At 34.5% G+C, this 14,724-nt stretch overlaps 1 protein-coding gene across 1 annotated transcript; it reads right to left on the bottom strand.

Moving 5' to 3' along the window:
• Positions 1-1,296: 1,296 nt before the first annotated feature.
• On the bottom strand, positions 1,297-9,363 carry LOC126715780 (bifunctional dethiobiotin synthetase/7,8-diamino-pelargonic acid aminotransferase, mitochondrial). Its single transcript, XM_050416570.1, has 14 exons — positions 8,639-9,363; positions 7,863-8,033; positions 7,387-7,648; positions 7,173-7,253; positions 6,798-6,918; positions 6,306-6,454; positions 6,024-6,118; positions 5,574-5,689; positions 5,302-5,448; positions 4,057-4,190; positions 3,808-3,939; positions 2,795-2,929; positions 2,343-2,455; positions 1,297-1,696 (listed from the first exon to the last, which is right to left on the bottom strand). Exons 1-14 carry the CDS (start codon positions 9,361-9,363, stop codon positions 1,483-1,485), a joined length of 2,595 nt encoding a protein of 864 aa, XP_050272527.1. The 3' UTR covers positions 1,297-1,482.
• Between the last annotated feature and the right edge of the window lie 5,361 nt (positions 9,364-14,724).

Genomic DNA, 14,724 nt, shown 5'->3' with positions numbered 1-14,724 from the left:
TTTTTATCCTCGAGATACGTAAAGAAATGATAAAACTAAATGCAAAATGAATAACGTTAGTTTAAATTTACACAATTATTGTATCAACTTTACAAATTTACACAATTTTTAGCTTGACCAACGTAAATGATTTGAGGGCTTAGATGTGTAAAATTAATAAAATTTTCTATTTTGCATTGTTTGATGCACTTCCGTATGCAACCCAACCATACTTGGTCATGTAAGCCATAACCCGAAAAATGTTTTTCCCTGCACACAAGAGAGCTATACTCACTGCACAACAATATGCCCATAGGCCATGGCGAAGCCCATACAAAGCCGTCACGACTCATCCCACTGGCACAACACACGCGTAGCTTATAGTCTACCAAACCACGACCACAGATTCATTACCTTTGCAAGGCAACAAACACATTGCCTCTAAAGTCAAACACGAGTTTGCATGGACCACAATGAGTGAGGCAATATAGTCTTCTATTTCTTTAAGGAATCTTGCTCAGCCCATGATATGCTTCCTTCATGTCCATGAGTTTCTGTGGTTGGCATGGATGGAAGGTGCCACACATGACACACTTAATGTAATCACCCCTATCAAGGATCAAGGGTCTAACAATTAATGTTCCTAAAACTAGAGAAAAATGAGAAATTGTTTTGACACCCCATCATGCTCATTGAGATTTCAAACCTAGCTTACTTTGTGTACTTGAGTTTGATATTAGTTTTTAGTTTTAGTTTTTAACTTTTAACTTTTATATATAACTTTTTAAAACTTCACTTTTTTCTAATTTTTCTCACTTTTTCAAAATACAAAGTATACTTTAGCATACCTTCATTTAAAACTTTTTAACAAAAAACTAGATAAATTGTCCCCAAACAAATAAAAGTATAAATGGAGGAGCCCCCTCTGACATCGGTTCTATCACCTTTATTTATTTATTTATTATTATTATTATTTGCTGAAGAGGCTCGCATTTTCAGAGTGTCATATAACATTTTAGCCCATAAACCAACGATTTTCACTCTGCTATTCCTCTCAAGATAGGCTGAACATGCAAATCTACCTATAGTTGCATTGAGTTTAAATTTAACCCAGCCAATAATTGGAGAGGCGAAACAAGAAGTGATTGATGAAGGGCCTTTATTGCTCAAATTATGTGATTGAGCTCATGCAACTTTGTTCATTGCCTATGGTGGGAAGATAATTAATCAAAAACCATGATAAATGTAGATAATAATATTTAGCTTAGATACTTCATTCCTCTATTGAAGCCCATATTTGTCAAGGAGCCACCGAGCAGTCAAGCAAATATTATAAAATACCACAAAATGACTGATGAAGAATGGCAAGAATATCAAATTATCACCAATTATAGCTTCTGGAAAAAAAAAATAATAATTAATGATTGTGAATCCTTACAAATAATAAACTCAGATGCTAACATGGGCCCAAAAAAGAATAGACTTTGAATAGCTAGCAATGATTCAACCACCATAGCTTTCAGAATTCTCCTCTCTAATTTGGTGAAACTGGTCAAAGTCTTCAAGTCTTTTGTAAAGTTTAACGAGTAATTGGCTGCAGATCTCAGGAGATGTGCAGGGCCCGCACATGAGATATATGACATTGCCCAAAGGCCTCGTGTAAATGCCATCCTGACGGAGATTCTGAAGAAGAGAGCTAGCATATTGCGATGCATACCTGTAAAAGACGCGCTTAGAGCAGAACTTTCTAAATGAGGGGATAAACATTAAATCATGGATAAGGACTGAACTGGAACACAAGCAGTAGTGCATGCACAATGGCGGAAAATCAGGTCACAAGGAAGAGAAAAACAGACCAAAAGTAAGAGTTTGTTATAACAGGGATATGGGCGATATGGCAATAGCTTTTTTAAGTGAGTCATAAAGCAGAAATAGACTGATCATGCCACAAATACCATTGCCTACACGTGCTCATAGATCCTCAAATCATCAGATCAATGAGACAATTATGGGTTTCTCAAAAAAAAGAAAAGAGAATTATGGTGTTTGAATAACCATTAATTGCCTTCTATTTGAAGCCAGACAAGCTCAAAATTAGCTCCTTGATTGATCTCGATCATTCTTGCGATGATTTCAGACATGATGAACCATACAGGATCACCATTTACTGTTTGTATGGTTATGACAGAGAAGCTGCGAAAGTCCAAGATGCTTCACGTAACAGTTTCTTAAGGAAATAAATTTCAGTGTAACCTTCCAGCTTATTAGTTGGAAAGTGTAACAGTGACATGTAGTGCTACCATGAAAATTACTTGAAGATGAAATTTTAAAATAATTCAAATGATAAGCCAATAAGACAATACCCAGCATTACTGCCTTCTGCTCGGAGTTCTAAGGCAAAGAGAGTCCCCAGTGCTACCACTCTTTCAACTGCAGGATGTGATGAGATCTGCTGCACCACATCTTCATCCCATAGCTGCAAGCATTTAAAGACAAATGATTAATTTATAGATCCATAATGATATTTACAGCATGATCCCTATAAGATGATCTGTGACTTTTTTTTTTTTTTTTTTTTTGGGTTTTGGGGGGGGGGGGGGGGGGGGGGGGGGGGGGGGAGTGGCTAGCTAAATGTTAGAATTAAATATGACTGATGAATTCATCCAGAAAAGTTTGAATTTGAGTATTTAAAAAAAGAAAAAAAAAAGAGGTGCTACCATCTGTAGTACTGTAATGCCCCATTTATAAATTATTAACACATACAATTTAATGGAAGATTTGTATCACATGAGTTAAAAAAAGACAATCAGCATACCTCCCTAAGCGACCTTCCTTCATCAGTTATATTTAGGTTTGTCTGGGGATCTTTGAACCATTTTATGGATTTAACAGCTGCTGTGCATCCCATAGCATGTCCAGAGTATGAGTGTCCATGCAGAAGGGCTTTCAGCTACAACAAGAATGAACAGCATTTAAGCACTTTATTCCTTAATAAATATCAAGAGCACTGTTCAGCACAAACACATAAAAACAAGGGACATTAGAGTTTTTAAGATACAGGTGGTGCTTGGGATCTTCAGAATACTAGCCACCATCAGTCACTGATCACTGTTACTACCACCACCCACCTGCCATTGCTATCGTCACCAGTCATCCGCCACCACCACTTTCCTCCCCTCAACCGCCATCGTCATTAATGAATTTAGTGCAAACAAAAGCTAGAAAATTATGTTCCAGGTAACAACCAAACAGCTTAAAACAACTCATTTTCCAATGAAAATATTTTTTGTAGGAAACATTTGACACAAAAACTAACAGGGCCTAAATATGCTCAAACTACCTCAAAGTTAGATTACTTGAATGAATTAAGTTAAACAAACCCTTTTATACCAATTTTTGTAAGCATAATCCTGCTTTGACAACCAAATATATTGGATCTCCTTTTAATAGGTAATAACTTATCAAAGAAGGCCAAAAAAAGGTGGCAGAACCCAATGTGTACATGCTGCAACTACCAGGGAATTTAAATGACAAAGCTTTGTAAAGTGAGAACACAAAAAGAAAATATCCGTGTCTAAGACTTCACCGCATATAAACTGATTCACCCTTGAGTGTTCTAGCATTGCTATTAACCAGTCCCTGTCATTCCCTTTATCACATTCTGAGTCTAAGGGTGAAATACAATCAAGGGCAACAAATGTGACAGCCAAGAGTACACTACCAGAAGCCAACATGTCAACTTCCTATACAAAATTTCTTCTATATTTTAGCCCTAACTAACACACAAAAATGAAAAAGAAACAAAAAAAAAAACAGCCCATAGATTACCTTTGATTCTCCGATAAATGAGTTAAATATAGCATTTGTTGCCAACGTGGCAGCCAAGGGTATAATTCCACCAGTCATCAGCTTTGCAAAGCAGGCAATATCTGGCACACAACCAAGTAGTTCTGCTGCAGTCTGCCAGAAGAGACAAATTTCCAATCAATTAAGTGATCTAAAAAGTTGTTTTCCTTTTTTTTTTTTTTTTTTTTTTAAAGTAAATATAGAGTGAAATGTAACTTAAGGGCAACCAACCTCTCTTCCCAGACGCCAAAAACCCGTAAAAACCTCATCAAAGATAACTGGAATTTTTTTACTTCGGCACTCATTAACAAGTACCCGCTGGAAAAGTGGATCAATCATATGCATTCCCCCAGCACCTAGTATAACTGCATTACAGTCAAAACGATTAAATGAGTAAACTGCACAGTTTCCAGGAAAAAGCAGCTATGCCAACAGTAAATATGGTATATAACATTACATGATCATTGATCGCATCTGAATCACAAATACCAATACCAAACACATGCCTCCAAAGAGTCTTTAACCAATGATCTAACATTCCTTCCCATTATTAAGGTTGAAATTTTAAAAACTGAAAATCAAAGCCAGTGAAATTACAAAAAAATACTGTGGTTTCAGAAAATTCACTTAGAAATTGAGGGTCGAAAAGATAATTCTCAGTGAGTCATTCACAATTTTGGAAAATATTGCCAACATATCAAAAATTATTGCAAGATGTGCAATAAAATCGAGAAGGACAAAGTTCAGCTCCAAACATGTTTGGAGCCTTGGGCTATAACCACCAATAGGAAGATGACTGTTATCCTTGTCATGTGTAATGCACATGACTCACTTAATTCAACCAACCAAGTGAGTCATGTGCAATGCATATGACGGGACACATGTCATCCAAACCTTTTCCAATCGAGAATAATTAGCAGAATATTGATTTTGTAAGAATAAATATTTAAAATTAATAGGCTTGATGAGGTGATTTCCTTTTTGGAATATTTTCAAATTATTACATGTGCACTCCTATAATTCAAGTCTAAGAAGACTTTATAAAGAATTCAACCAGACAATTGTCTATAAGTTATAACCTTCTATGAAATTACTTGCATTTACTTTTTAACAATCAAAACATGAAAATATATAATACAGTGAGTATATCAGTAAGCATATCAAATTGACTTCTAGAGAGAGAACCAACAAACTGGAGATACAGTGAGAACCAACAAATATGTAATACAGCAAGAACCAAAATTTCTATGCACCACATCCAGCACAGGTAATTCTGATGCAGTAGATGGACTCAGAGTCAGACATTATATCCATTATATCCTTTTTCATGTTTAAGAGATAATAAAACTGCAGCATCAAGTTTCAAACAATAGAATAAAGTTCATGAAAAATTTAATTTTAGTTTCCAAATGAATAAGAAGATAATATGAAAATTTAACAGAGGGTTGAAACAGAATAATAGTAAGCTTATCTTACCTGGTTCCATAATCAACGCTCCTATATGGTAAAACCCTCCTGATCCAGAATATTGTGATAATTGTTCTGATATATAAGACGAATAAATTCTGGCAAGATCTGACTTATCCCTTATCTTATGAAAAATTTCATCACGTGAACTGAAGCCTGTAAAATATAAAAAGGTGGAAAAATTTTCAAATAGACACAAAACAAGATCCAAATAGCAATTAAGAATGATGGTAGACTTAAAAATATATATATATATATATATATATATATATATGGTTTACCCTTATTTTCAAGTTTTGGAATCTCTAAATGCAACCCTTCAGGTAAGGAAAGTTTCCAAACACCATTGCACATGTAGACGGTAGGAGGATCCAGAAAAAGGCCTCTTCCAGTGTACCTGTGAAAACACATAAATCAATGATTAACAAGGTTTGATGACAAATAGCTTGTTTTTCATTGATACCTGCTATTACTGGACTAGAATGAGGAAATTATCTTCTCGTGAAAAGGTACAAAAAGTCAAAAACTATTTGATGACCTAATTGCTTCAATATCTAAATTTTCTTTTGTCAAAATGGCTCATCTATAGCCATAGATATAAATATTTAGGAATCACAAAAAAACTAGAGACATATCACCATTTATTAACCTAGACAAACTACAAAATTCCAAACATATAAAGAAATATATTTGGAACTTTTTCATACATGCTTATATCTAAGTGTTCATACCATGGTTGCTGGAGAAAGCCTGTGTAAGAAGATGGCGCTTGTGCTTCCATAGCACCCAAAGTATCACCATGATAGGATCCTTGAAGAGCTAAGACCTGTGAAATAATTAAGCCGCCTTAGTTACCAGCATATTGATTTGAATATTAACAGAAAATTCTCCTATAACAATTGAAAAGACTTACAGCACTGTTCCATCAGAGAGTATATCTCTTAAAAAAAAAATTTTATCACAGAATATGTAAACTATAAGTAATCAATGAAAACAGAATTAGTGAGGCCCACCATAAGCTTAACCCTTTGGCTAGCTGTATTATCCTTGCGACCATCTGAAAGAATTCCATGATCATAGGAGAATTTACGAAATGCCATCTTGAGAGCAATTTCAATTGCTGTAGATCCATTATCTGAAAAGAATGTTCGGGAAGCCCAACCTGCATGGTGAAACAGCCCAAGCATTATTTATATACAGTAAACAAATGAGCAGTAGAACATGACATAAGAAAAGAAAATAAATGAAAAAAACAGGCTCTTCTCAATATGTAACCCCTCTCCTACCATCAGCATTATCTTTCATTGACCAATCTCTGGCCAACCCTTGAACTAAAGAGGACAGTATATTTGAGGACAGACATTTACTAAAATATGGATTCAACTGATAACATTATAGAGAGCTTAAAGTATCTGGAAGTTTCTATCAAAAACAAATGTGAAGTAATAATTTCAACACCAAAAAAAAGATCCTATTTGGCTAAAAAGAAGAAAAGAAATACTAACCTTTCCCCACACCTTCAAGCAAAAGCTCAGCACATTCTAAGGCTGGTTCATAAACATTCTCAGGAAACATTACATGTCCAAATCTTGCAGCAGCATAACCCATATCTCTTGCGAGCTCAGTCTGAAACCACCTAAACGAAAACCACATTAAAATTTTCAGAAATGCTATCACTGAAGAATATAAATTGCAATAACTCTATACTCAGGGCAAACATTCAATACTAAAATGGTGGGGAAATGATGTTTAGCACACTGACTGTATGGTTTAGATCCCCTAGTAAGAGAAAACTATCACCCAATTCATTCCTATGGACTCACATTCAATAAGGGAAAAAAAAAAAAAAAAAAAGCTCAGAAACTACTAATGAGATTGACCTGTAAAGTAGTGTCAGGACCCTGAGTCCACCAACTAGCACATGCATCAAACTGTTGAGTTATGAATTCATTATTCTGAGCCTACAATGGAAATAGAATGGAGTTAATTTAGCATATTACAGCAGCAGTCAGTTGGGGGAGACAGACAGAAAAAGAAACATATGAAAGGGAAAGGAGAAAATATAAAACCATTGACCATTGCTATCACACGAACCTTGAAGACCGCAAAGTTCTCACCATGTCGTGAATCAATCACTGTAACAGCTTCTTCAGGTACAAGTTGGTGCTGAGTAAATGGCCACCAGAAAATCTCTCCTGCTTTCTTTGGCATGTCTTGCAATCTCATCATTCTTTTTGAATAAGCTGATAACATCTCTTCCTTCAAAGAATCAAATACACCACGAGATTCATCAAACCATTCCATCAAGTCATTTGATAGATCTTTCGGAACTGATGGCAGGACAAGTACAGGCACCCTAGAAAAAAAATGACAATGGATTAAATACACATATAGATCACTCCTACTACACAAGTATAAGAAAAACTAACAATTAGTTAAATAATGGAAGAATAATATCAGGTCATGAGAAATCAAATTATATAACCTGTGATGAACATTATGTAGTCTGCATATAATTGCTTAAAATAATAATATACAAAAAGGGAAAAGATTAATAAGAGCTAATTTACCTATTTCGCAGATAAGACAGTAATGGCATCTCATTTACAAGGCCATGATCTTCAAAAACAACAGCAGCAATGTCATAACCTCGAAGTTTCAAACTCTCATAAGCTGAAATGGTTCCAGAAATACCACCCAGCCGCCCATCTCCAACTAGAATACCAGGTAAACGGAAAGGCCTGCCGGCATATGCAACAAAGATCATAATTACAAAAAAAAAAATTAGCAAACTATTTAAAAAAAAAAAAAAAAAGGGTCTTGCTATATAGGGTCCATTTGGTTAGTCATTTTGGGAGTTTAAAAGAAAGTCTTTAAAACCCAAAACTTTGTTTTGCAACCACAACTATCATAACTATTTTACAAACGCTAACTTTAAACTTAAGACACCGTTTTCTAACGGCTTATATAAATGCACCCATAGCCTTTGTGACCCGTGATATTCTGTTGAATGTGCAACATTGACCTGAGCAAAGCAAGTGTATTTTACACAATAAACTAAATAGGCTGATGAAAAAAACTCATCCAAACACACAATCTTCTTTACTTATAATACGAATTCTTATATTTTATTTTCCTCAATTGAAAAAAAAAATATATATAAATCTTAACTACTTTAGTTTAAAATACAAAAGAATTAGAATTTGACCAGTCAGCCAATATTTTTTTAAAAAAAAATTAGTAAAGCAAAGCACCCAATATAAATTTGAAAACAATTAAAATTTCACAGAATTCATTACTATCATTGTAAACCAACATTAAGCCCGGTGATGAAAGATTCAGATACCTATACAAGTCACATTGAAGAGAGCCCGAAGGTCCGGGACTCGCAACCCCGCCGGCGGTCTCAACCACACAGAAAATCTCTGTTTCCTTCCCCTTTTCCCCACCACCTTCCAATTCAAATCTCAAACACTTCTGCAGCAATTCGAGCACCGCCGCGTCCTCCACCACCCCGCTCTCCCTCTCGGCCGCCAGGTGCGGCGACACGGCCTCCCGCCACGCGTACAGCGTCTTACACACCAATTGGGACGCCGCGCCGCCTCCAACGTCCCCCTCGGGCTTCGCCTCCTCGTAGTAGCCCAAGTCGCGCATTCCAGAATGGGGGGTCTCGGAGATTTCTTGGCCGAGGGCGGAATTGGCGGCGGGGAATGAGGCTTTGAGGATGTGATTGGAGGAGAAGAGAGAGAAATGAGGGAGGTTGTGGCGGCGGAGCAGGGAGAGGCGGGAGAGCTTGTGGAAGACGGAGGAGGAGTCGGATTCTGAAGGGAAGCCGGTTTGGATGGGCTTGAGGTAGAGGAATTTACGAGGCTTCGGAGTGGGGTTGAGGAGAGAGGAGGCGGCGAGGCCTGTGGAGACTAGGGTTTTGCCGAGGGAGGTGTTGGAGGCCCATACGAGAAAGGTCGGGTGGTTGAGAGGGACGTGGAGTTGTGAATGCGCGGTTGTGGAAAGGTCTTTGACGTGGCGGAGATGGCGGTGGCCGCGGCGGTGGAGAGATATCAGAAAGTACATTGTAATGATAGCCGTCACGGGTGAATGCCACTGGATTATCTGACAACTGGTTCTAGTCGACACGACCAGTTCCTCTCATAGGTTTTACTAGCCTTTTTTTTTTTTTTTTTTTTTTGAGAAGAAGGTTTTACTAGCTAGAGACGAGTTTAAAGAACCATTCCTTAAAAATGTTGCTATGTTATGTTATGTTATGTAGTGGTGTTGTAGATATGAAGGGAGGCGGAGAAAACTAGGTGCACTAGATATTTGAGAGTTTGAGATGTGATAAATGTAAGAGGAGGTGGGCAGAGTTGGAGTGGGTTTGGTATGGGTTGGTTTTTGGCTATTTGGTATGGTGGGTTTAAGAGGGAAATGAGGTAGTTGAAAAATTAGGTGGCCTACACGAGGAGAGGTATTTGGTATATTTGGAATCAAATGACACTAGAGGTTAGCTCTATCCAAATTTAATAAAGGTTAAAATATGGGTGAGTTTGGTTTAGTTTTTTGAAAAAGTGTATAATGAAAAAGTTGAGTTTTCAAAAAGTGCATAATGAAAAAGTGTTTTTTCAAAAAGCTGAGCGTTTGGTAAAAACTGTTAAAAAGTGCTTTTTGAAAAAGCTGAGTGTTTGGCTAACACTTATAAAAGTGGCAGTTTGAAAGATAAATTACCAAAAAGGACAATGTATATAAGAGAGTTTATTTCATACTTAAATCAATATTGTGAAATTATTTTTTTCTCACCAATATTAGCTAATAATAACCTACCACTTAAGATTTATTGTAAAAGTATTGTGATAATTTATACTGATTTTAATTTGAACGTGCTATTATAATTATTTTTTTTCAATTTCTAAACAAATTATTTTTTTCTCACCAATATTAACTAATAATAACATACCACTTAAAATTTATTGTGAAAATATTGTAACAATATTTCTCAATTTTAATTTCTTATTCTTTATTTTATGTTTCCCTTATTTTATTTTATTTTTTTATCCATATTTCTTTCTTTTTTTCCCTCTTTTTTTCTCCACCACACACGTACCCTCCATTTTTTTTCTTTATTTCCTTATTTCCTCTCTTTCCTGCCACTTCCTCCACACACGTGCCCCTACTTTTTTTTTCTTTATTTCCTTATTTCTCCCTTCCACTTCACACTCCACTCCACTCCACTCCACTCCAGAATCTTCCACACACTTCAAACCCCTCTCATCCCTCAAGCCGGCTCAAGGTCTCTGCATCTTTTTTTTTTTTTTTTTTTTGAAACTTCAAAAGCTAATGATGATGATGAAGAAGATGAAGATGATGATGATGATGAAGAAGTCTCTGCATCTCTGCATCTCTTTTTTCGTCCTTTTTCTTTATTTCCTTATTTTGTCTTTCCTTCTTTATTCTTTTTTTTTTCACACTCCAGAGAAGAAGATGATGATGATGATGATGATGATGATGATGATGAAGATGATTGAAACATAAGGATTTTGGGATTTTGGGTTTTTTTTTTCTATGGATTTTGGGTTGATTTTGAGTTGGGTTTGGGATGGGTTTTTCGGATTTGAGTTGATTTTAAGTTGTTTTTGTGTTGATTTTGAGTTATTTTTGGTTTGGTTTTGTTGATTCTGTGTTCGGAATATCAAAGGTTGAAATGGGTTTTGTTGATTGTGGGGGTAGACCGGTGAAGAAGCAGAGGAAGACGAAGAGGAAGAAGAAAAGGAAGACGAAGAAAAAAGAGACAGATGAGAGATGAGGGGCGTGAGAGAAATAGCTGGGTATTTCGGTCTTTTTGGTTATTGCAACGGTAATATACAAAACGCGCATAGCGCGTTTTGATTTATGGACCCCTGAGGGTCCATATTCCTTCCGCGTTTTGCCCTCAGTTTTTTATAAAAGTTCAAAACGCAACTTTTATAAAAAAACTGCATTTTTGAGCTTACCAAACGCAAAAGTTGGTTGAGCTTTTTTGAAAACGCCCTTTTTGGGCTCAAAAAGTGGAACCAAACGGGCACTATGTCATACAAAATTAACAAAAATAGCCATAAAGGTGAAATATGTCATACAAAATTAACAAAAATAGCCAAAATTTAAGAAGTATGAAATATGTCATAAAAAAATAACTATATTACTAACAAATGAAATATATATGTTAATATATAATTATTTTTATATATCATATCATATCATATTATATCATATTATCATATTATATATAATAAAAGTTGGGCTTAGACGCTGTGGTTGCGCCACGTGGCTTCACCAAATTGCAAAAATTTTAATAAATTTTTAGATTTTAAGAATAGATATATACATATTTTTTGGATAAATATGACAAATCAAGTAATGAAAGAAAGTAGTATTTGATTTACAACTATAACAGTGGTGTCTATCTAAAATGTTATCAACAAACCCTAAAATCAATAGAATAGAATTAGCTAAGGATAGAATTTAAATAAAAAAGAGATTCTTTCATCTTGATGCTTTTTAAATATATATTATTTTTCTTCTCCTATAATTTCTAAATTGATAAAAATCATAATTTGATTACAATCCAAATTTGATCATTTTCTTATTATAATATATAAGTTGATAAGAATCTTAATTAAAAAAATCAATGTAGTACACGTAAAAAAAGGTCCATCTAATGCTTCTTCTTTTTTTATTTAAATTATATTACTACATGTAAAATCTTCAAAAAAAAAAAAAAAAAACCTTACTACACATAAAAATTGCAGAAAAGTTTTTAGATTTAAAACAAAATAGATATAATTTTTATTCTCCGATAATTTCTAAGTTGATAAAAATCTTAATTTCATTACTAGCCTCTGAGCACGCGCTCACGCGCGTGCTCAAAGGCTTTTCTATTTTTTGGGTAAGGGTTAATTTAGAGCATTTATTATAATTTGGAATTATTACATTTTTCAATCACAAAAAAAAACCTAGGGGTGTGATGAGTGTCATGTGTGGAGAAATAATTTTCCAATCACAATAATTTTTCATCACAAAAAAATCTAGGAGTGTGATTGGAAAATTATTTCTCCACACATGATACTCATCACACCCCTAGGTTTTTTTTGTGATTGGAAAATGTAGTAATCCCAAATTATAATAAATACTCTAAATTAACCCTTACCCAAAAAATAGAAGAGCCTCTGAGCACGGGCGTGAGCGCGTGCTCAGAGGCTAGTTTTTTTTTAATCTCTTCCATATTTTGGAAAAAAAAGACTCATACAATAAAACTACTACTATAATTTCTCCATCCATATCCTTACGCGCGTGCTCAGAGGCTAGTTTTTTTTTAATCTCTTCCATATTTTGGATAAAAAAGACTCATACAATAAAACTACTACTATAATTTCTCCATCCATATCCTTACGCGCGTGCTCAGAGGCTAGTTTTTTTTTAATCTCTTCCATATTTTGGAAAAAAAAATACTCATACAATAAAACTACTACTATAATTTCTCCATCCATATCCTTATATTTAGGTATTAACATATCTGATTTTGAAATAAAATAAAATGCTAAATTTTAGGGAAAAAAATTTTAAATCTAATATTCCATTCTTATAAAGTCTCTCACGTTCTCTCTCTCTATCTATGTACTATTTAAAAAATTTCCACTTTCTATCCCACGTTAAACATCTCAAGTTTTCCTTCTTCTTTTTTTTTTTTTTTTTTTGACCTTTTTGGTGTTGTTGATGTTGTTTTTTTTTTTCTTTTTTTTTTCAAATTTTATGTATGACAGTTATCATTTTTTGTCATGTACTATTTAAAAAAATCGCACTTTAAATTTAGACCAAAGCATTAAACTAAGTATATACTCCTCTCTTAATTTAATCTTTAATTTACTTTTTGAAATAAATAATACGTTTTTTTTAATGAAAAATGAAATCGTTTTTACTATTTTCTCATTTTCGAAAATTCAAAGTATTTACATCTTGTACTTTGTCTTTTTTTTTTTAATGTATATATATATATATACACACATCTATCCATTTACTATTTTAAAAATCCTACTTTTTATCCCACGTTAAGAATCTCAAGTTTTTCTTTTTTTAATCTCTTCCATATTTTGGAAAAAAAAGACTCCTACAATAAAACTACTACTATAATTTATCCTTCCATATCCTTATATTTAGGCACTAACATATCTGATTTTGAAATAAAATAAAATGCTAAATTTTAGGGAAAAAAATTTTAAATCTAATATTCCATTATTGTAAAGTCTCTCACGTTCTCTCTCTCTATCTATGTACTATTTAAAAAATTTCCACTTTCTATCCCACGTTAAACATCTCAAGTTTTCCTTTTTTTTTGGCACAATTGCACTTTTAGTCCCTACATTTTGACGTTTTTCCATTTTAGTCCCTACATTTTATTTTTTCCACTTTTAGTCCCTAAAACCAATTTACGCTTTCCGTTTTGGTCCTTTCCGTTAGCTCACTGCCGGAATTTGCTTAGGTGGCAGACGGACTATTAAAATAATAATAAAAAATTTTATTTTACTATTAAAAATGCCACGTCAGCTTATAAATTAAAAAAAAAATTATTTATTAATTTTAACTAAAATAAATTAAAAACAGATCATTTAAAAAAGAAATTAAATTAATTAAATTAAAAAAAAAAAATTCTTTACATTATGTTCTTCAGTCATCATGAAAAACATCTTCATGTTCTTCCTCAAATAATATGTTTGGTTGCCGAGGAAATTAAAAAAAAATCAAGATCATGCCAACACGGAACACATAAAATCAAAGGGCACATATTTACAAAATACAAAGACCTTCAAAGATTCAAAACACAAAGAACACAAACCCAAACCCAACCCTCAATCTCTAACAAACCCAGAACATCATATGAAAAATCAAACCCTCCATACAAACATCAAACCCATAAATTTCAAACCCAAATTCGAGAAACCTGTAAACAAACCCAGAAATTTTAAACCCATCGATCTAATAGAGACCCACTGATATGTGAGAGATTGGAGGTAAATACACTTTAAACCCAAATCCAAACCACCGCCGACCTCAGCCCCTCCACTGTCACCGATCAGTCCATCAAGCCATTGCAACCCACACCAACATCAAACCCATCCAACGATCCACCCCCACCGACCACCAGACCAACCACCACTTCACAACCATTGATCCGAGAGAGAGATTTAGAGATTTTTACAAATCCACAATCTGAGAGAGAGACTTTAGAGCTTTAGAAAGATGAAAGAGAAAGGGAGATTTTGGTCTGAGAAAGAGATCTTTAGAGATTTTCATTTGGGTAAGCAAACCCAGATCTACGATCTCTCTCTCTTCACCCAACCTCCAACCCAATCGCACTCCTCCTCACTCGAATTCGACCATAGATACTTCCCCACCGCGAATCCAGCGTAG

Source organism: Quercus robur, chromosome 2 (assembly GCF_932294415.1).
Source record: "Quercus robur chromosome 2, dhQueRobu3.1, whole genome shotgun sequence".
Lineage (NCBI taxonomy): Eukaryota > Viridiplantae > Streptophyta > Magnoliopsida > Fagales > Fagaceae > Quercus > Quercus robur.
Note: the sequence above shows the minus strand (reverse complement) of the source record. Positions and strands in the feature narration are given on the sequence as shown.

Excerpts from the sequence above, each read along its gene's own strand:
- LOC126715780 (XM_050416570.1), bottom strand. The coding sequence starts at position 9,363 with ATGTACTTTCTGATATCTCTCCACCGCCGCGGCCACCGCCATCTCCGC. Across the intron at positions 4,191-5,301 it reads AGCGTTGATTATGGAACCAG|TTATACTAGGTGCTGGGGGA; the intron begins GTAAGATAAGCT and ends ACTGTAATGCAG. Across the intron at positions 1,697-2,342 it reads GCAGAAGGCAGTAATGCTGG|GTATGCATCGCAATATGCTA; the intron begins GTATTGTCTTAT and ends CGTCTTTTACAG.